General features: G+C 42.3%; 2 protein-coding genes and 1 non-coding gene across 4 annotated transcripts; all 3 read right to left on the reverse strand.

Annotated features, from left to right (window-relative positions):
- Positions 1 to 4,484: 4,484 nt before the first annotated feature.
- On the reverse strand, positions 4,485 to 12,740 carry TOMM20 (translocase of outer mitochondrial membrane 20). Its single transcript, XM_059841622.1, has 5 exons — positions 12,527 to 12,740; positions 7,234 to 7,280; positions 6,450 to 6,531; positions 6,023 to 6,165; positions 4,485 to 4,892 (listed from the first exon to the last, which is right to left on the reverse strand). The coding sequence occupies exons 1-5, from the start codon at positions 12,648 to 12,650 to the stop codon at positions 4,848 to 4,850; spliced, it is 441 nt and encodes a 146-aa protein (XP_059697605.1). The 5' UTR covers positions 12,651 to 12,740; the 3' UTR covers positions 4,485 to 4,847.
- Positions 11,555 to 11,689, reverse strand: LOC132325911 (small nucleolar RNA SNORA14). The gene has a single exon (XR_009486067.1). It is a non-coding gene; the product is annotated as a small nucleolar RNA SNORA14 (small nucleolar RNA).
- Positions 12,741 to 13,560: 820 nt separating the features above from the next.
- On the reverse strand, positions 13,561 to 20,066 carry RBM34 (RNA binding motif protein 34). 2 transcript variants are annotated; one of them, XM_059841624.1, is made up of 10 exons: positions 19,864 to 20,066; positions 19,534 to 19,676; positions 18,289 to 18,508; positions 17,650 to 17,709; positions 17,056 to 17,099; positions 16,569 to 16,652; positions 16,289 to 16,352; positions 16,140 to 16,182; positions 14,817 to 14,935; positions 13,561 to 13,944 (listed from the first exon to the last, which is right to left on the reverse strand). In XM_059841624.1, exons 1-10 carry the CDS (start codon positions 20,038 to 20,040, stop codon positions 13,633 to 13,635), a joined length of 1,266 nt encoding a protein of 421 aa, XP_059697607.1. In that variant the 5' UTR covers positions 20,041 to 20,066; the 3' UTR covers positions 13,561 to 13,632. The 2 variants fall into 2 exon arrangements, with proteins under 2 accessions (XP_059697607.1, XP_059697606.1); XM_059841623.1 differs by having other exon boundaries at positions 19,852 to 20,066.
- Positions 20,067 to 22,057: the final 1,991 nt, after the last annotated feature.

Below are 22,057 nucleotides of genomic sequence, written 5' to 3' on the forward strand. Positions count from 1 at the left end.
CGCAGAATAATCACAGCTGGGCAGGGGAAAGCTTCTCTTGCAAGCCTGGCAATCACATGTGGTGCATTTTGTTGCAGAGTTGCAGCTGGCTTATCTATTTACCTAGTTTGTATTGAGGGATGGAGAGAAAGAGGGAAATCCTCCTGATCATGACATCACAACAATTTAAACACACAGGATTTTAAAAAGACAAAATTAGTTATTATCAGTAGAAACACATTCCACTGCTGCCCCACTGAGCCTGTGTTATACACCGTACCAAATCTGTCTGGACAAAATGCTGCATTGCATCACCTCACCAGACAGGAAGATTCTAAAAATTAGGATTTTGCAGGGTGAGCTTGCACAAAATGTGTGTGCAAAACTGCCCTCTGCTGTTTAGATTAAGACCTGCGCTAGTAAATGACTCAGTGACCAAATCAGTTTTTAGCTGTAAGGGTCCAACGTGCAAAGAGGCAGAACCATCTGTTTTCTGCCTCCATGCACACTAGAAATTTCATACACAAAAGGCACTCCCAACTGCCTTGCAGCATGGACCATCCCAAGAGATCTGTAGGCTGCAGCAACACTGTGCCAGCTGCAACACTCTGTTAAGCAACTCTCCCATCATGGGTGAGCACCACCAGACACCCTCTTATCCCAAAGACGAGTCAAGAACATCTCAAGGTGCAGGGGAAATGATGAATTTGTGAGTGAGCACTGCAGGACATCCATCAGTCAACCTGCTAAAGACAGACCTGACCTGTCTGAAGTAGGAACAGGAACTGTATGCCTGGAGTCAAAAGCTTATAGCTCAGAGGCCTTTAAGAGTTAAGGACTATTAAGTTACAGGAATGATTGAAAAGCAGGGTAGTGAGCTCATCAAAACATGTCCAGTAAATATTCTTTAAAACTAGCTCCTACTGCAGGGAAAGAAGAGAGAACCTGGATTTTCTTTTCGAGAACACATGGAAACCATTGTACTTCAAAAAAGCTGCCCATTTTCTAGTGCCAGCATGTTGGACAATTTGGTACAAAAAATAACACAGAAGGGCCAGCTATTTTCTGCAGCTTCACCCACACATTCATACACCGGATGTAGCAAACTCAGCTCTGTGAGAACAGCATTAGACATCCACATTTTCTTTGGGAAGTTTGAGTTTGGTACAAATGCAGAAAACAAGTACTGTTACCCAGACTAGTTCAGTTTCTGGAGCACCTCTGATGCAAGCTGGCCCAGTCCTCATGAATTAAGCACAAGTTTCAGCTCTTTGCAACAGGCTTTTGGTCAGTGCACAGAGAATACTGTCAGCTATGCTGGTCAGTGTAAACACGCTAACTAAAATCCAAACCAAAACTTGGGTACAATAGAAACCTTGAAGAATTTTTTTTGTTCTTTTCACATCAGCCCTTTTTATGTCCATACATTCAAAAACACAGAAGCATGGGTGTGCAGCACAACATGCCTTTGAAACAATCACTAAAAGCACTTAGTGACCACTTCAAAGATTCCCTTGATGTTTAACTCATGTTAACTGTAACACAACAGTCATGTAGGGCCACTGTTCAGCCTAAAGGACTTTAAACACACCATCAACAGATGTACAAATGAAACTTTAGAAAGATTCTTCTGAGTGCATAAATTGCTGGAGCTTTACTTTGATGATGGCTGGCTGGCCTCCTACACAGCAGGGCTGGGACTTCTCCATTTTTCATGTTAAGGGCAACAATAATGTTGTGTCAGCCCCCAGGGAAAGGAAATTAGTGCCAGATGATTCAGTGTGTGCCTGACCACTCTGGTTTTGGATTTGATTCCATTATCTAGAAAACTTAAATGTGAGACATCAAAGGTAGTCCTGCATGATAATGAAACTAACTAGGTGGGGTTTTTTCTGTAAAAGCTGCCTAAGAAACTCATAACTTTGAGGACAGAAGACTTCCCAACATAAAACTGGACCTCTCAGTTTCTTTATAAGAAATCTTTTTTGTGCTGAAAACAAGTGCCTTTTTCTTGGAGAAGCACAGAAGGGAAGATGGTTCTTTCTGGGAGAAGGACTAGTAGTTTAACCTGCAGTACAGTAAGATTACTGATTTATTCTCCAGCAGCTGTGAGCTCCATAGCAGCAATTACTTCCACACGTTTTTCATTTGCACAAGTGAAATAAATGTACAGCACTATGCACAGCTAATGCAATGGCATTACTATTGTTGATGCAGAAACCACGTTTCTGATGACCTGCACTTTGCTGGTGTCTGAAAGCAGTGTCTTTGCTTGAGTATGAAACATCTGTGGACTATGTGTGCTTAGCTAGCTACACCTCTGTCAGCCTGCTGCTCTTGGAGCAACAGCAAATTTTTATTCTAGACAATATCTTCCAAGTCTTCACAATTGTAGTTTTCGCTTCACTGGGACATTTGGGGAGAAGAAAAAAATTCAAGTCTTGTTAAATTCCACTCTGTTAGTCCAAGGCACTCAAAACAGGTGTCAGAGCATGCTCTAACTCTTACTAACTAGGTACTTCTGGGTTATCAGATATGAGAATAAATTTGCATTTAAGGCTACATTTAAACCTATGCTGTCTTAAATTTTGTTTGCATTTAACTTTGCAGGCTCGAGAAAATAAAAAATGTTAGAGCAATATGTGTGTCTATGATGCTTATTACAGAAAATACCATTTATAGATATAATCACACTGTCACCAAACCTTCCATCAAAATCAGAATTGACACACAGGTTTGCTGAAACACAGTTCAGGAGAGCTTAGCTGTAAGCTAAAATGTGAATTCAAATTGTCATTACTATACCAAAGAGTGTAAAGAAATGCTCAGGTTTGACAGAAGGGTGCTACTTTTGTCTTGTGCTGTTTGGGTTTGTTTTTCAAGGCAGGATGGAAGATTTATTCACCTTAAAGCAATGTTAAAAGCTGAACTAAAAAGATAGGCTGAAGTTACCAGCAAAACAGAAGGTAAATATGCTAACAGTTCTGTCAGCATAACCTACGAATTCCTACTTTTTCCTTTTAAGGTGTAGAAGGGAAAAGAAAAACTCCTTCAAAAAGCCTCATTAAAATCAGAGCCATCTGTAATTTCACAGTATTTTTATTAAGTGCAAAATAACTTTTTCCTTGTAAAATAAATTAAAAGGAAAACAGCACACTGGCCACTGTCCCCTGAAAAATATGGCTGCTACGTTTTACTTTTACCTTATGCTACCTGAACAAAAGCACAAAGATTAAAGTACATCCAGTTGTTTAAAACATGTTTGTTGATAACAGCCACTAACTTCAGTATTTATCACATTACAGAAAATTTCAATAGCACCTCAAATCTTTGGAAATAATGTTTTCAAGGGCTAAGGGGAAAATACCTATTCCATTGCAAACCATCTCAGCAGAATGAGTCAGTAAGAGCCATTTCTATTCCCAAACCCAGGAACTGACTGCTAGGTCACCATCAACTATACATTTAACCTCTCAAAAATCCTGTGTGAGACAATTCCTGAACCACTGAGGAGAATCTGCCTTTGAAGAAATTTGCACCAGACTGAAATGAGACAGAGGTGGCTAGAGTGCTCTCAGTGTATCCCACTTCTACAAGATTATGCCACCTAATACCTTACTCTAGCAGTATCATTAATACTGTCAGCTGGTCTGAAAGACACCTCAAAGCATTCTCCTCAAGTTAAAAATGAGTCACTGTGCCAAAAAGATAAAGCTATGTTTTTAATTGTTTCTTCTGCCACCTGAGTGCTGATAGCACAAACTCAGAGAACAGCAGAAGCCAGTCTGTTTTGACATTTAGAAGACCCTACCCATTAAGAACTTGCCTTCCTAAGTACACTTCTCCTACTCACTTGAGCCTGCTGTATATTATTTGTCTTCTTTTCATTGGCAAAGGAAAATTCACCACACCGTATTGAAATTGTTCAACATCTAATTCCATTAGCATTTGCTATTTACCCATGGGATATTATTGTCTTACCTTATCAGTGTAAATTTTTTCTTAAGGCAAATGCCTTTAAAAGACTACTAACAACCATTTGCTGTGGTCTTGAAGACTACAGACTGAAATGTCAACTGTTTATCTTGCAACATTTCAAGCTTTCCAAAAAACCCCAACTTTAGTGCTCATAAAATGTGCCCAGGTTTTATTCCAAACAGCTTTGTTTCAGACACGTGTATTAATAGAGCTTTCAAGTTTGCAAGTAATTTTGAATTGATCATTGTACATGTTTTTGTTCCTGACAGAAATGGATTAGTCATTCTTTCTGCAGCCTGTCATCTCTTACCATTGTGATTTGCATCTCCTTCTAAGGTGTTCTGTTACTGTTTAAATGATCATATATTTATTTTCTCAGGAAATTACACAAAGTTTTAAACTTAATCAAAAGTATTGGAAGACCAGCCATAACATTAAAAATAAATTTTAATGTTGTCATTTTTAGATCATTTGCTTTGACACCCAAATATTCTGGATTTTAAAGTAGTACTATAGGGACACACAAATGCAGATAAATCTTTATTGCCATAACTTCGTTTTTTCAAAAATGAGCATTGGGTTTTTAATAGGTCGTAGTTTTATGTCTGTATATGTACAACATTACAACTGCGTATTTCAATAATAATGAAGTTAGTGATACTTTGATAACTCAACACAGTGTATTTATAAAATGAATTCTTATCAAAATACACTTTTCACTGGGATAATAAATAAAATCCTGCGAAACCCACCTACACAAAGTTAATTTTAACTCTGGTAGAACCCGATGTGGTACACAGTCCATTAACTACTATGTTTGCCCCTTTATCCCCCTACTGATGCTCATCTTCTGGGGTGAGAAAACTTTTTCCCCCCGTTGTGGTGTGACCTCATTCAACATCATCTTCAGCCAAGCACTGTGCATTTACAATTCTCTGTAAGAAGGAGAAAAACTCATTCACAATTACATAAAATTGAGAGTAGGCAACTGATTATCAAGGAATGTAATTTTACACTGAACATTAAGCAGTGTAATTACCGAACAAACTGATTAAAGTTAAAAATGGCAATCTATTTGAATAAAGTTTAGAAGTCATTTCCAAAGAAATTACAAACAGTGCAATATCTAATAAAGCCAAAGTCAGATAAACAATATTCTGTCAACCTCAAGTGATGACCTTTGTGTGGTTTCCGGCACTGTTCTCTTAGGAAACATTTTTGTTCAATCATTTTCCCAACTCCTACATCTTGTATAGCTGACACTTTCCAGTGTCACCCCTGAGAATATGGACCTTTACCTGAAATGTAACCATGCCTGAGCTGTAAGAAGGGCCAACTGACACCCAGCACTGAGTCTCTGCTTTATGTCAGGCAACGCTATTAAGGAGTCCCCTTGTACTTCCAAGAACATAAAACATATAATTTATTTCACAACAGACTCACCTGCGAGAACATTAACAACATTACCCAGTCTGTACTCAAACTGAAACAGGAGGGTATTTTATACACAGAGCTACTAATGCTTTTATCATCAGGGAAACTCCCAAGCTTCCAAAATTGTCACAGGTTCTGGTGCTAGTTAACATCTTGTGTCTGAAGCTGTCCCCAGAAGCAACAGGGTAGCAAAAGCAACAGATTCATTTTGATGAACTTCCATAGCATTTACACACACTTGCAGAAATGTAAATTTAAAAACTCTTTCAAGACCCAGTGCAATAAAGTTACTGTTTTTCCAATCCCCCCAACTTGTATTTGGGAAACACTGGATGCACTTACAGTACCAGAGCTGTGGTCAGATGCCTCTACTTCAAGAGCTTAGCATACCCTATACATAAGAGAAGTTTTGTATTTCTGTTTTATCCTAGTTGCTATTAATGCTACATGATGATTTTCATATTCACTTTTTAACATCTCAGGTGAAAAAAAACCAAAATTTCTTTTAATCTAACCGAACATATTAAAAAACCAACAGATTACAAAACCTGATACTCAAGACTGGTGCAGTGGATAAAGTAAGTATTTAAATTTTTTTCCAAACCAGACCAACAGGGAATGCTTCACATACCTGACTTATTGTAGGGAGCTTAGTTAGAAGCATTTGAAACACTGGTGGTGGAAGAGTCTGCTGTAGAACTTGTAGTAGCTGCTGCGGCTGCCCACACACAGCAATGGCATTGGTCAAGTGATCAACACCTTTTTCATATTCACCTGTATGACAAATTACAATGTTTTGAAATCAACTATCTTCCACACTGTAACACATTTACATAAAACATCCACTAAGAGTGGATTAAATTATGGTGAATCAATCCACATGAAACTCTTTTCCCTCCCTGACGGACTTTCAGAACACGTAAGGTTAGAAACAAATAAGCAGATTTTCTTAAATGAATTTGACTCCCCAGAATTTCTTGGTGTATAAAAATCATCTTCTAATAAAGGTAGAGAAAAATTATTTTACAACTTAGCCATTGGAAAAAAAATATTATTACCTTGAGCTAATAATTCCTCTCCAAGCTGAATCTCCTCAAGGAAAAACTTCTGAACTGCTTCAGCATCTTTCAGATCAGGCAACTATAAACACACAGTAAAAGTTAAATCAGCCCTTAAACACCAGCTAATAAAAAGTTAGCAGAAAATATTCTCAGCTGAAATTAAACAAGCACACAACCCCATTCTTACATTGACATTGGCAGAAAACCAAGTGTCACCACTAAGTTAAACATACTCAGAATGTTTTTGAAAATCAGACTCAGGTCTTACTACATCACAAATCTGTAGAGAGACAGCCTGAAATACCTCTACTCAGTTTATTAAGTACATCATTTAGGAGCAAATATAAATTCTAAGGTGTATTATGTTTATAACAACTGTATTTCTTGTAATTGTTTACAAGAAATCTTTTCTTTCTGGATCCATTGGTAATAATGAAAAAGAAATAAAATACTTATTGCAAAACAACCTATGAAGTTCAGTTATAAGTGTATTCCATCGATAATTAAGTCTGAAAAGTCCTTGTTCATTTTACAAAGAGGGAAAACATTTTCAAATCACACTGTGAACGTTGTACTTTCTTATATAACTCCTTTATCTGACACAAAAAAGAAACAACCATACAATTATTTCTGAGCATTAAAAAACCTAAAAACTGCATATTTGCAGGACTGATTGTAATCCTGCAAATTTGTTTGTAAAACAAATCCCTAAGTAAATCTCACAAATAATACAAGTGAAACATCTTTCAAAACAGCACTCCATTATTGATCACAGTATTACCTTGGAAAGTCCTGCTCTCTCTTTGGCAAGCTTCTGTTTCTTCCGTCCTGTAAGAATAAAAACATCTTTTATTTTCAATTTGCAATTAAAAAGCCCTTCAGCTTACAGTCTGAAACCATGAACAAATCAAAGTCCTTTTCCAAAGAAGAAACTGGTAATGGATTCCAAATATTGAAGATTGAGCAGAAGACTGCAACCCACTCAGTACAACAGAGCATCATTTAGAGGTCTAATGAGGGCTGGCAGTAGCGCCAGCCCAAAATGGCAATTCTTCTGAGGGCTACAGCAAACACCAGCTGTGCAGGGCAGCATAGCAGCAGCGCAGCACACCTCCTGAACTGCAGGCACACAGAGGCTAAGAGAATTAGAGTAACAGAGGAATTACCCACATGACTTCTAACAATAAACCGCAGAAGAATTGTCTGTATGTCAAGCTATCTAGTTTTGAACTGTATGGTGCACCACCAAGGAAGGGGAACTTCAGCAGGCCACAGCAGATACACACAGTGCACTTTCTCAGCTACTTTATAGCGAAGACTTGAGAACTAGTTAATAAGTGGCAGCATCTCACCATCCCTCAGCAAGAGCAATACTAAAGCATACATTTCTGAAACCTGAGGAAAGCAAACATTTACAGATGGAACAAACATTTACAGCTTTAACTGCCTACCTAGAGGCAAAAAGTTGGTCTGCTACATGAAGCTGTACCACTTCAGCAAAACTAATGTAACTAAAATTAAAGTTGCTTTTAATGCAGCTAGGCAGGTATAAAGATATCTTTATAGTAGCAGTTCTTCATACAAGAAAGAATAATTATAATAATTATTCTGCCAATTTCCTTGGAATAATTATTTATGTATATCTTCATCAACTGAAATAGTTACACCACTAAAACCTCTGAATACAGCCTATGGTTAAGCTGTCCTTCCACTCTTTGTCCTCAGTGTCTGCTCAGAAACTCCTGTACTGACAAAGAACAACTGTCACACAGCCCTGATTTTCCTTTTGATACAATTTTACACGCTGGAAATACTTCCAAATATGATTAGCAGTTTTACATGGTAATTAAAAATTTTCACTTGTCCACATGGTGAAGACAGTCAGGAATACTATTCCCTAGTGTAGTGATAACCTAACACGTGGCATTTACTGACAAGTTGTGTTCTTTATAGCAAGGGAGTTCACATTCTAACCAGATGGAACACCCTTTAATCTTAATACACCATCTTAATAACACTTAGCACCTAGATTTCTACAACTGACCTGTGTATGTTAATTTATACTATAGATGGAAAAATGTGTTGGATAGAACTGTAGTCTACTACAATTTTATAATTTTGGAGGGTTTCAATAGTAAAGAATTTCTCTTGAAAGTTAGTGCTTCAATTAGCTCACTCCAACTTTTCAGAAGCATTAATTTGCACAAAACTTTAACTTGCACTACTATGCAACAAGTTTTGATAATAGATAAAATTGTAAAGATTAAATTTTAAAAAATTGAATATTTGAAATTATTTACTATCAAAACAAGCCACACTGCAGCTGTAGTGCATTCAGAAAAACACTGAAAAGAAATACAGAGAGTAACAGCTTAACATTTGTACATCATTTTGAAGAGAAAATTGTGTTTTCTTGGCACGACTATGATACCTTCTTCTTAAAATATGATAAAAGGTATCATTCATCAGGTTAAGCATTCTGAAATAAAGAACAAAACAAAAGACATGCTGGTCACTGGAACTAATGAAAGCTTTTGACCAGCATGTCAAAAGCTGGTGATTACACAGATTTGAAATCAAATACTTTAAGCTGAAAATAGTGAAGGAATACAAAGAATCACCAAGATTTTAAAATTGAAAAATGATCTACCAAATCCTTCAAGCCTGACTACTATGGAACTTTGTTTTCGTCTTCTTAATACTTTTTTACAGGCTCTTTAAAAGTTCACTAGCTAAAACAATTATCAAACCCAAGTAACTCTAAAGGATATTTGTGAATTCTTCCTATACTGGTTGAGAAGAAATACTAGTTTCAAAGTATCTTTGAAATAACAACTAAAAGTTACATTTCTAGTATGACAAGCAAAAAAGCAATGGCTTTGAGGGGTAAAAAAACCTCAAAAAACAAATAAACAAAAAAACCCCACCCCACACCTAAAAAACCGCCCTGAATTTGTTTCCCCTCAGGGACCTCCACAAAAATGAAACACCTTCCTCTATTCTAAGGAGATAATCACATTTTGAAAATGGAAAGGCAGTCTTTTTGAGTCAATGAATCTTTATTACCACAGAAATGCAGTGCATGCATCCAAAGCACAAAGCTGAACTGCAGCTCTCACAGGGCAGGTTCTCCAGGCACAGCTCTTGTACAAGGGTTCAAGTTCCAAAAGAGAACCAATGGATGACCTATCCTGCTGGCATGGGTTGCAAAGGCCCCTGAGTAGCCCCAGTAGCTTCCCAACCAGTCCCACAAAGGAGCAGAAAACCCAAAAAGCCATCTGCATTTTCAGCTCCCATCAGTGAAGTCTACCTACTGCCCTCCTCTCACCCTGCTGTCCAGGGAGAAGGTGCTCTTGGGCAAAATTCAGCGTGGTCAGAAATTCTGGCTGTCTCTGAACAAAGACCTGTGTGTCTATATTTTAAAGCAGAGCACTTCTGTTTTATTCATTCAAGAAGGCAAACAGTAAACATACTTGGACTATTTTATTAACAAAATACAGCCTGAGAAGCTCAGCACCTACAGATGTTTATACTTTTGCTATCTTTTGGTCCCAAGACGACCAAATAGGGACATACCCCCCAAACTAGCAACAAGACCTAAAAAAAAAAACCCCAACAAAAAATTCCACCCACAAAACCTGCTAAGTAAGATTAAAACATGTGGAAAATTGAAGTCCAGTAGTTCTATAAGCCTTCCAGAAACTTCCAAGAAATCTCTTCCCCAGAAATCTAAATCTGGCCACCTCATTTTTATTACAGGCCTTTGCAGTGTAAACTTTGGCCCAAACACAGCACACAGAGATGGCAAAAAAACAACTGGTTCTTCATTTGTCAGCACATGCTTGACAAAATACAACAGGCAATCCACTGACACATTAGGTTTCTTGTCCTTCCCAAATTCAGGTGACACTGCATCACAGAGGCTGAAAAAGGATCTTACCCTAAGAAGGTTACTGGAAAAGATGTGCTGTAAAGGTGGTTTCTCCAAGCTTTCCATCCCATACTCCCACTATTGCAAAGCACATGGAGCATCTTTACATAAAGAACTGCAGCTGGCTGCTGCACTGAACCTTTCCTGGCCAAGTATTTTACAGCCCAAGCCTTCCTGTCTACCCAACAGTAAAAATGCTGTAATACCCAGATCCCTGGCACCACTGCTGAAGCATCCATACTAAATAATCTTTTACACTACCAAAAACAACCAAAACAAATTAACCAAAGCCTTACAACTAAATGCAGACCAGTGCATCACATGCAAGGACTGTAAGTCCTACAGTGAAGTCCCCCAAATGACAACTACCTCCTACCAAACCAAAATACATTTCTTTTCCACTTCAAAGGTAATGTCAGTTCTTAATCAGAGCAGTGCTAAGGTTTATTTAGAACATGACTGGATAGAGGCTCAGATTATGGAAACCTGGAATCCAAAAATAATTTTTGGTGCTTCTGCAAAAACCTTAGATAATTTGGTGCTTCTCCTACTGCTCATTTGTCATCATAAAAAAACCCCATGGCTGATTATGTTGCTGAAAATCGAGTTTGCTTGTGCAAACCAAGCACATACCAGTTAACTGCAGTCAAATGTCCCAATTAATAACTTGCACTGCAGGAAAAAAAGGACTGGGAACACACATACACACACAAGAGGTATGTGCCCAAAATACCACACACAGGAACAAGGGCTTGAAGCTGAAATATTTGACAGGCATAATTTGCTGTGGAGGAAATTTTGGAAAGCGGACTTAATGCACCACTAAGTGACAACAGTGGCCAGGCAAATTCAATCCATGAAGGCAGAACCAAAGCTGTTAAACTACATTTTAGTACCACCAGGTAAATACTCATTTTTAACCAGTCTGGTTATTGACTTTTCCATCCATGAAACTGCTGATCACATCATGTTTACTTGCCAGGAAAATTTACCTTAATGATAACTTCTTATCTTCAGATTAGTTACCAAAGGAATAATATACATTTTATCCTGACAGAAATAACTCAGTATAAAAAATATCACCTTACTGTTCACGATTCATTTGTGTTCCTTCAGTACTCATGCCTACAACTGCATTTAAAACCCTCACTGATTATTAAAACATTTAAATAAATGTTGAAGATGTGAAATAATGAAGAGCCATGGGACAAGAGCTCTACATCTTGGATTAATCAACAGTTTTCTCTGGCATTCATTCTTATCCTGGAAGCCAATGGCAGGGCTGCCAGGAGGGTTTAGAATGCAGCTGATGAAATACCTGAGAGCTGCCACCGACCCCCGCCTCACCACAGCAACAGCTTCACTGTAAGAGATCACACTGTTTTACCTGCTTGTGTTCCAAACACAAAAGTGATTTTAAAAAGTGTCACCCCGTAAATGTGGTAGCTACAATAGCACTGCTGGGCCTGTAGGAGAGCAAGACTGGACAAGACAAAAGGCGGGGGGGAGGTGAATTTGAACCAAGCATGGACGGAAACCCCAGGCTCCCCAACACCTACAGCAAGCACTCTCCGATGGGATGGCCCTGTCTAGAACCACCAGAGCGGAGACTCTAGTGAGGTGGGGTCAGTCTCTTCTGCCATGCCTGCAGTGAGATGAGCAGAGAAAATGGCCTTAAGCTAAGACATGGGAGACTTAGATGAGACAATAGAAAAAATCTCTCCCACTGTGAGGGTGGGCAGGCATTGGTTGCCCAGGGAGGTGCTGGAGGCACGATCCCCGCGGGTGCTCGAGAAGGAGCTGACTGTGTGTGGCACCGGGCGATGCTGGTGAGCGCCGCAGGGTTGCAGTGGCAGTGCTGGGCGGATGGCTGCTCGGGACTCGAAGGCATCTCCCGGTTTTGGCGGTTTGTGACCCTGTGTCCCGGCCCCCGGTTTCGGTGAGGGGACGGCGAGAGGCCGCAAAGCCGCAGGGGCCTGGGGCAGAGGGGGCGGCGCTGCGGCGACAGCACGTGCTGCCTTCCCGCGCCCCGGCCGGGCGGGTGAGCGGGGGAGAGAAAACGGGGGGATCTCGGAGGGAAGCGCGCGGCGGCGGGAACGGACCGGACGGGAGGAAAGGGGAGGGGGCGCCCCGGGACACTCACGCTCCCGCAGCCGGTTCTTGAAATTGGGGTCGCTCCGCCTCTTGCGGTCGAAGTAGATGCAGTATCCGATGAAGAGCGCCCCGCAGAGCCCCGCGGCGATGGCGCTGGTCCTGCCCACCATCATGGCGCTGCCGCCGCCCCCGCGCCGCTCCCGCCGCGCGGCCCGCGCCGAGCTCCGCAGGCACCTTGGGGCGAGCGGGCACAGCGAAAGGACCCCTCCTCGCTTCCGCTCACGTCATCAGCCCGCGGCGGCAGAGGGCGCCTCCCGCAGTGCCTGCGCCGAGCCCGGAGCGCATGCGCGGGCGGAGGGGCGTGGCCGAGCGACGGCGCCGTGAGGGACCGGGGGGCGGGAAACGGGATCCCGGGAAAGAGGCGTGGGATCATCGCGTCCAGCCTCTGACCCAACACCAGCAGGTCAGCTAGACCATGGCACTCAGTGCCACATCCAGACTTCCTTTAAACACCTCCACAGATGCTCCACCACCGCCCTGCCCTGGGCAGCCCATCCCGATGTCTAATCATCCTTTTTGTGAAGAAATTTCTCCTCATGTCCAACCTAAACCTCCCCTGGAACGAGGGCTACGAGGCTACGTCCTGTCATGCTGACCCTTGCTGCCTGGGAGACCGGCCCCCACCTGGCTCCTTTCAGGTGGCTGCGGAGTGATAAGGTCACCCCGAACTTCCTTCTCTCCAGGCTAAAAGTCCCCAGCTCTCCCAGCCGCTCCTCATAGGACTTGTGCTCCCAGACCCTTAAGCAGCTCCACTGCCCTTCTCTGCACAACAAAAAGCCCCGCCAATTCAGGGTAACGATTTCTATTTCATTACAGACCCAGTCTGAATGTGAGTCATGTTTTTCTATAGCCATTGTGGGTAATCCTACAGAACTTCGAAAAAAAGAATTCAGTTAGCCTCTGCAGCAAGACCTCAGCGGGAGACAGACTCCTGGAACACAGGGATAAAATCATGCAGCACCTCCTTGCTGCCTTCTAAGAGAAGCCAAATGCCCCAGAGCAAACACCACGAAGGACAACAGCTGTATTAGCAAACAAAATTTATGACACTCTCACATATAAAAAACACTCTCATATACATCCATCTTCATAACACTAATCAGCATTTTTACTGGATTTTTTTTTATCAAAGGACTGTTTGTTTTTCCCAGCTTTACTCCTAGGAGTAGTTTTTAGTCTTTTTAGCTTTATGCTCTTCTTTAATGGGTTTGCTTTTTCACCAACGAAAGAATCGTTTGAGTAGCTCTTTTCTTTTTTCTTCTTCTTATGAGCTTTGTCCTTGGGAGCACGAAACTGGTCTGGACTTTTCTGTTCTTTCTTCTTGTCCGTCACACGCTGCACTCGTATCTTTCTTCCCATTAGAACAGAGTTGTTGAGTTTCAGAGCAAGGTGTACAGCATCTGTGTTCTACAAAACCAGACAACCACTTTAAATGCAGCTTTATTTCCAGCTGAGTGCTTTCAAACAAAGAGTTACCTGTCTTTAAAACTGGTAAGCAGGATTTTACAATGCAGAGCACTCACACCACTCTATTTAGGGAATGACACAACATCTCTGCTCAGGAACACCAGCACCCACACAGCCCACACACTGAGGCACAGACACTTGAAAACAGGCTACGAAACAGCTTACAATGAGACACCGAAGTCTGAGGCAGAGAGAGACAGGGAAAAATCGGGAAAAAAGGCATTGGGCTGCAGGAAATGAACTAAGGGAAAATGAGGCTGGAAGACTGGCATGAGAAAGGAAGTTGCACTGAATCAAAAGGGGAGAACCATACACAAAACAGCTACAGGAATGAATTTCACTCACGTTTTGACACATAAGAAATGGGAGAACATTGAAGTTATACCAAACTAACTCATCTGTCCCCTCCGTTAAGTCTTTAAGGTAAAGTAACTTCTTTACCCCAGTGTGTACAACACCTAAAATATTTGTGGTTTGCATCTGCTTCCACAGAACCGGTCTTCCAAGCTGCTTCCACCTTACACAATGCTACCATTTCACTTCCTACATACACACACAGACCTCAAAAAATTACTGAAAGGAAAAAAAAATGCTCTAAGGGCAGACTCCAGTGCAGGTTCTGAAGAGCTCCTCGTGCCCTGGAGCACATACCTCAGAGGCTCACACGTACCCCGGGGGCTCACACGTACCCCAGCGAGGCTCACACGTACCGCAGCGAGGCTCACACGTACTGCAGCGAGGCTCACACGTACCCCAGCGAGGCTCACACGTACCCCAGCGAGGCTCACATGCCCCCCAGGGGTCCCACGTACCTCAAAGAGGACGTAGCCGAAGCCTTTCCCCAAGCCCGTGCTCCTGTCTCTCACCACTCGCACTCCCACGACGTCTCCGCAGTCATGGAAGTGCTCCCGCACGGCGTCATCGTGGATGTCTGCGGGCAACACAAGGGAACAGATGCCTCTTCAGGGAGACACACAGCCTTGGAAGCCTGGCCCACATCCAGTTATTTCCCATTTACCCATTCAGGGACACAAACAATATGGAATAAGGAGAGGCAGACAAATATCAGTGGTTCAGAAAAATCCCAGCAAGCCGACAAGGCAGACTTTATGAAGGGCTATTTGCTCTGACAGTTATTGCTTCTCCAGCTCTGAAGAGTACGACATAAATCACAAAGAACTAAGGCAAAGACTGAAACAGATTTTTCAAATTATTTCATTTATGCTTGGAACACAGTAGAAATTAAGAATTCTGCTATACATTTTTGTAGCTCCTCTTTATGCCAGAATTTCTTTCTAAGAATTAATGCTGATGATAATGAGCTTGAGCTGGCAGTTCTTCAACTGTTCATTGACTGAGCCATGAGTTTTAGCTGAATGGGGGAGAAGGGATTTACAGTTTCCAACCACAGCTGCTATGCAAATTATTCTGATAATGGCTGGGTGTATGAGCCTTTCTCCATCTCATGCCTAGGCAGACAAATGTGATGTGCCATCACAAAAATGCAGATTTTCAATTTTTGTATAGGTATGCTTCATGGAATCCCCTGATTAGAGGCATAAATGTCTCTCTGCTGAGGTTAAACCTGAGCTCAACAGTACAGGTTTAACTACAGTAATGGGACCTTGACATGCTGAGAAAGGTCCAAGCTGCTGAAGTAATTTCAGAGCATAGCAAATCACAGAATCACAGAATATTCTGAGTTGAAACTGCCCCACAAGGATCATCAAATCTCACTTTTAGCCCTGCCTGGACAGAGTCACTCAGCCTGCAATTCACAGAAAGCACCAGAAGGAGAAGCCATCACTGTCCATCACTTGGAATTGGTTCACCAACAGGTACTGGTAACCCCTGAACAGTTGAGAGAGCCACGGCCTACACAACTTAGTCATATTTATTTATAAAACATGAACAACAAGAACTAAAAGCACTTGCAGTACTGCCTACAATAAAGGAAACAATCAAGGTGCGGAACTGGACAGAAACTTACAACCTCTTTAGGTGTTCCAATTAACAAATAAAAATTACCTCCAGCGAAAGGTATTTATCCACCTAAATCCAAGACATAAAAAGCCTAATGTCAACCATTCCATAAATGCAAATTAATGATGCATAACGATCCATTTCAGACTTACCATATGAAAGATTTCCCACGAATACAGATCGTTTACTGTCATGCTAAAGGAAACAAGGGAGACAGGACAGTAACTATTTGTTACAGAAAACAATAAAACGCCCACAACCAAACCAGAAGAGGGAATTTCTAGCCATACGCGTTACTTACCGAACTGGTCTTAGATGCAGAGTCAACTCTAATGTGAAATCCACTAGCAATTTCTGTTCCATTCCTTTTGTGGTCAAAAACAAAAGGTTTTAAAAATGAAATAAGCATTACTTAACTGACAATGTCACTGCATAGCAGTATTCCAAAAGCAAAGTTACTTTTAAGTTTGAACAACATTTTATTCTGATTCAAGCAAAAGAGGGGAGGTTGTTTAAATTTAGCTATAAATCGATGTGAACTACCTCTTCAACAAGGTATGAGGAACAAAACTGAGACTTACTCCTTCAGAGCCTCCTGGGCATCACGTTCTTCCTTAAAGACCACGTAAGCATTGACAGACTTTGCATTCGGGTGCACCTTACGCCTGGAACGGGAAAAGGACCCGTTACTGCTTAAATCCTGCTGATGCTGTGCAGTGCTGTGCAGCACTTCTTGCTGAACACATTCATGCCTCGGCTTGTTCTGTGCACACTAACAACTTCATTTGCCTTGCAGGTCAAGCTACCCCTGTACAGGCAAGGGAGTCCCACTGTTGTTTAGCTCTTATATGCACCCTGAGCAAGCTTCCTCAGCAACAAATTACAAGTATACATGGCATATAATTCTTTATTACTTGTTGAGAAAACTTAATATACACAAAGGTAGTGACAAAAGACAAAGAAACACAAATTACATAAAAAAGACCAAATACAGACAACTTTTAATTACCAACACTTAAACATTGTTTAGGCCTTGAAAAATACACAAAAGTTACAAGGCGAACCTACTTGATTGCTGCTACCTTTTTGGATACAGTATCTTCTGCAGGAATCTTAAAGATAAAAAGAGTTTGAGTTAGGTGGGCCTAGTGTTAACTTATCACAAAGAGTTTAACATAAGACAAAGATGAATTCAAGCAGGAGCCACCCAAAGCAACACAGCCAGTACAGTGAGCAAATGACAGAAGTAGCTGGACCTAGAGATGGTCAAAAATCCCCTCAGAGTTAAAGAGCTTGCCTTGACTTTGTCTGAGATGTTTCTTGAGTTCCAAGAGAGTTATCGTCAACCATTTCAGCGAGTACCCTGATTTACAATAATGTGCCCTCGCTACTATGATTTAAAAACAGGTGAGCAATGCCTCAGCCAAACCAGCAATAACAAAGGCATTCCCCTTTCAGAGAACATAAAGCTCTGATCCTGGATCAGCTGCTGCTACAGGAAAAATGCATCTGTGGTGCTCCTGGGGTAACATCTCCAAGGCTTCTTTTAACAGCAAAACCCACGTACCCCAAACCACTTCTGAGCTAATAAAGGTACAAGACTTAAAAATACTACTGCCCTTCAAATAATTTTGTTATACAACATTAAAGGGAAAAACATACCAGAGACCGGAAGCGCATGGATTGGATTGGTCCATACTTCTTAAAAAGAGATGTCAGTACCTAAAGAGATGATATTGCAAACACTCGGTACACTTTTCAACCTGGTAATGAGAATTATTTTTTAGTATTTATAAGTAATACTATTCTTACACTGTTTTCATTTCCTTTTACTTATAGGAGGTCCCTTAATGGGCTACTAAAAAAATGCAAGTAATTTGTAACTATTTCTGTGTTTTTTTTTATGGCAGTCTCTTCTACAGACTGCCAGAACTGAAGTCGTGCCTCTTACTAAGGAAGAAAGTATAAATTTAACATGTTTTATGTAACAATCTGAAGCACCGTCTGCATATAAAATTAGAAGCAGAGTAACTTTGTAAATGTCAATATTCAGTCATTTTTTCATTGACAAGGAACTGACCAATTCTACTCAAGAAAGAGTTGCTGCATCCAGTGCTGCAAGAACTCCAGGAAACCAGAGATTTGTCTCCAATGATTTCTGAGAACAAGCACCATTTCCTGCGTTCCCAAAAGCAGTTCCAATCACAAGTGCGTGTGACTTCCCAGCTGGAAATATCCCCTCAAACTGAGGACTGGTGCAACTCCTTTCATTCCTTTAGCAGACAGAACCCACCTACGTACCTGAACAGTGCAGCTGACAGGCAAGTTTCCAACAAACACCGTTCTTCTCTCTGCTGTTTTATCATCCACCCTTTTTCTCTTTCGCTGTTTTGCAGTAGCACCCGTAGCTGAATTAACAACACTTTTTGTGATGGCTTGAGAAGCCTTTTTCTTCTGCTTCACTTTGCTTTGAAACAATTTTTGATCCTCCTCTTCATCTGCCTGCTCCAAAGCATTCTCCCTGACCAGAAATGAACAGGCAGGTTGCAATTGATGGGAAAAAAACAAGGGATTTGGGGTCAAAGTACTGAAGCCTCCAAGATACTTTAACTTACATTTGAAGTTATTATGTTCTACTCTAAAATTTCAAATATTATTTTGGTTTTTTCTGCATTAAAAAAATGTATTTAACTATTCAGTAACATGAAAAACTATTTGCTGTCCCCAGAACACTGCATTCACTATTTACCAGTAGTAATACAGAAATACTTCACAATTAAATAATTTGATAGCCTCTAAAATTGAAGGGAAAAAAATCATCTTTGCATTATGCTGGAACTTAAAACAGATTTAATCCTCCTCAGTATGCAGGAGACTCAAAACAAACCCCTGGAATACTGCCATGCACTAACAAGCCTCTCTCTATCCAAACCTGCCGTAAGAGCATGAACAAGGAGCAGATCTGAAGGAGCTCCTGGAAGGCTACAGACACAAACACAGCAAAAAGGTTCCATGGGCCCAGGGACAGGACGAGGGGTTAGCCCTGTGCTACAATCAAGTTCCCTTTATTATCCAAAGTGCATCGTAGAGCGAGCAGCTTCCAGCCTGCTCTGAAGCACCTCGCTTCAAGTATTTAAGAGAAAAGAGTGACAGAGAGGTTCTGTGTCACTGCAGAGGCCCAGCAGGACACAGGCAGCTCTGTGCCTGGCACCTCACTCCTGTTGAAACCACCTCTGCTGGATAAAGCCAAGACAAGCTAGAGAGCATCTCTGAGAGCCAGAGAGAACAAGATCCATGTGTTTTCATCTCCAACCGCTGGACCTGATGGCTCTCTAGCAGGGCATTTGCACTTCACAGACCTAGCGTTTCAAGAAACTGCACTACCTTCCTTCTTCAGGGGAAAACTACAGAAAATTTGCACAATCTTAAAAATAACCTTAAACACCAATTGAAGATGAGTAGTAGATGAGAACTTCGTTGTTTTATCAAACTCACGCTACAATTAATGTAGATGCTTTAATTTTACTATAAAATGGTGTCACGCACCTCTGTGACAGTTTTTTCTCTGCCTCTGAACGTTCCTTTTTTCTGGCCTTCTTTGCTTTTACCGGAGGTTCTTTTATGTTGGATAAGCTCTGGTCTTCTGACACTTTCTCCCCTTCTTCTACACGCTTCCTTTTCTTCTTTCCCTTAAAAAAAAATAATTGTAAGAGAAACAGACTTGAAGGACAAAATTCCAGGAACGCCCTCAAGTTACTTCGCATACTACAACTTATTTGGAGCGCCACTGCCCGAAGCCCACCGCTGCGGGCAGCGCTGCTGCCGACAGCCGCCCTGCGGGGCTCACAGAGCCCCGGCACTCACTCGCTCACTCACCGCCGGCACAGGCACCAGCACCGGCGGGGTGGCGGCGCGGAAGAGGCCAGCGAGGGGCGCGGCGGGAGCCGCGGCCGCCCCGAGGCTGCCCGACACCTGCCCCACCACGTACGGCTCCTGCTGCCCCTCGGCCGCCGCTCGCTGCCGCGGCCCCGAGCCGCCCCGGCGGGCGCGCATGGCGGGCACCGAGCGCGGCGGGAACGGCTCGGTCGCGTCACTTCCGCTGCGCGGGGCCGGGAGGCGCTCCCGGACCGCCCCCGCTCCCGCCTCCGCCGCCCCCTGCAGCCACGGGCTGGGAGCTGCTCCCGGCCGCCGCGGGACCGTGCCGCGCGTGGGCGCAGTGGCACCCTGGAAAAATCCAACATCAGGACCAGATGGACACAGTCTGAAGCTGGGCCAGGGGAGGTTGAGGTTGAACATAAGGAGGAATTTCTTCAGAGAAAGGATGATTAGATATTGGAACGGATTGCCAGGGAGGTGGTGGAGTCACCATGCCTGGGTTTAAGGAAAGACTGAACGTGGTCCTTAATACCATGTCTAGTTGACGTGGTGGTATTTGGTCTTAGACTGGACTTGATGATCTCAGAGGTTTTTTCCAAGCTAATAGATTCAGTGAGGAGAGGCTGTCACTGCTTTCCCACTACCCTCAGTTCCAAGGGGAGCTGAAGCAAGCCTGACAGCACTTTGGCTGTCTCGTTACACATTTGATGCACTTTTTGAGCTGCCACTGTAAGCAGGTCTGTTGGCACTAGCATCCAACCAAAGGCTAAACAAGCAACCCAGCTGGTGAATAGAAGAAAAGTCTTGGTGTTGACACATGCACCAGGTATCACCCCTGCCTCGCCTGCTGGATGCCAGGAAAAGTAGTGACCCTCATGGATGGGGTCAGCACAAGAGAATACACAAATCCTTGAAAAGGGGCAGGTGGTTTTTCCAATCTGCCTTCACACAGAAGAGCAGCACTGTAGTGACACAGGAGGGGCAGAACAGGCACAACCATCATCCAGCGCATTTCAGAGACTCATGGCCACTGAAACTCGGCAAGAGGCATACAGCCTCCAGGAACTCTGCCTGAGAGAGAGTTCAACCCTTGTGCCAACAGGAAAATTCCACAGTGTGATGGGAACTACCCAGTCATAAGTATGGACAGGTATCAGTGGAAACTGCCAATAAGGGGAGGTGAGAGCACTGCAGAGCCTTCAAATAAGGCGTGTTTTCCCTCAGCATATGCCCATCTCAGCTATTCCCAACACGATCAGTTGTGGGACACACAAACCTGAGTCTGTCCCTCAGCCAAGGTGTGGGGAACACAGCAGGGGGTGTCTGCCTTGCTTTGCCTTTGGGATCAGGGTCCAAGCAGGTGCTCAGGAGTACAAACTCAGCCCAGCAGGTACTGCTAGTGGCAAACTGCCTCAGCTGCAAGCAGAGTGCACGTGCCAGGCAGGGAATGCACTCGTGTAAAGGTGCGTACAGCACGTACCCTGAAAAGCAGCTCAGATTTGACCCACTGGAACATGGGATAAAACTGCCTGGCTTACAGTTTGCCAAAGGTATCTTCCTTTGTTACTTACTGGGAGACAAGTGGTTCCGTGAATCTGGAGAGCACCATTTACAGACAAACTTCACAGAAGAGGTGCAGTGTAACATACTCAGACAAATGTTGAGTAGCCACTAAACTGCATCAGAAATATTATGAAAATTAAATAATATCTGTATCATGGAAAATCAAAAATCCTATTTATGCAAAAACCTGACTTAGGAACAGGGAGCTGACTAATGATTCCTGTTTTAAAAAGGTAAAGAAATCCCCCCACCAGATCATAGAGTCAGTAATTGTCACATCAAAGCAAATATGCTGGCACTAAAACTCAGAGCTGATCAAGAACTAATAGTGAGTGAAGAGCTGAATTTGAATCTTGCTCACCCAGATATAGTTCCCAGTTACATCCATTCCCCTCATGCCTACTAAACTGAAAAGCAGAACTGAACTACCACGACTCTGATTCCACTAAACAGATGAAAATATCCTCTTAGTAGCCTCACTGAAAATATTAAAATTACCCCTGTAGTCTTGGATCATCGTCATTTTTAACACAGTGTTTCCAAAGCTTATTCATCATGGGTTGTTACTGTCAGTCTCATCAGTAATCTGTCACTTTGCAGGTGTACCAGTATTTTGATCACCTGAACTACA

The sequence above is a fragment of the Haemorhous mexicanus genome, chromosome 3 (assembly GCF_027477595.1).
Source record: "Haemorhous mexicanus isolate bHaeMex1 chromosome 3, bHaeMex1.pri, whole genome shotgun sequence".
Taxonomy (NCBI): domain Eukaryota; kingdom Metazoa; phylum Chordata; class Aves; order Passeriformes; family Fringillidae; genus Haemorhous; species Haemorhous mexicanus.

Excerpts from the sequence above, each read along its gene's own strand:
- TOMM20 (XM_059841622.1), bottom strand. The coding sequence starts at position 12,650 with ATGATGGTGGGCAGGACCAGCGCCATCGCCGCGGGGCTCTGCGGGGCG. Across the intron at positions 6,166-6,449 it reads AGAGGAATTATTAGCTCAAG|GTGAATATGAAAAAGGTGTT; the intron begins GTAATAATATTT and ends TTTGTCATACAG. Across the intron at positions 4,893-6,022 it reads AGCTCCCTACAATAAGTCAG|AGAATTGTAAATGCACAGTG; the intron begins GTATGTGAAGCA and ends TCCTTCTTACAG.
- RBM34 (XM_059841623.1), bottom strand. The coding sequence starts at position 20,040 with ATGCGCGCCCGCCGGGGCGGCTCGGGGCCGCGGCAGCGAGCGGCGGCC. Across the intron at positions 17,710-18,288 it reads CTGTCAGCTGCACTGTTCAG|GTACTGACATCTCTTTTTAA; the intron begins GTACGTAGGTGG and ends TCATCTCTTTAG. Across the intron at positions 16,183-16,288 it reads CTGCATCTAAGACCAGTTCG|CATGACAGTAAACGATCTGT; the intron begins GTAAGTAACGCG and ends TGTTTCCTTTAG.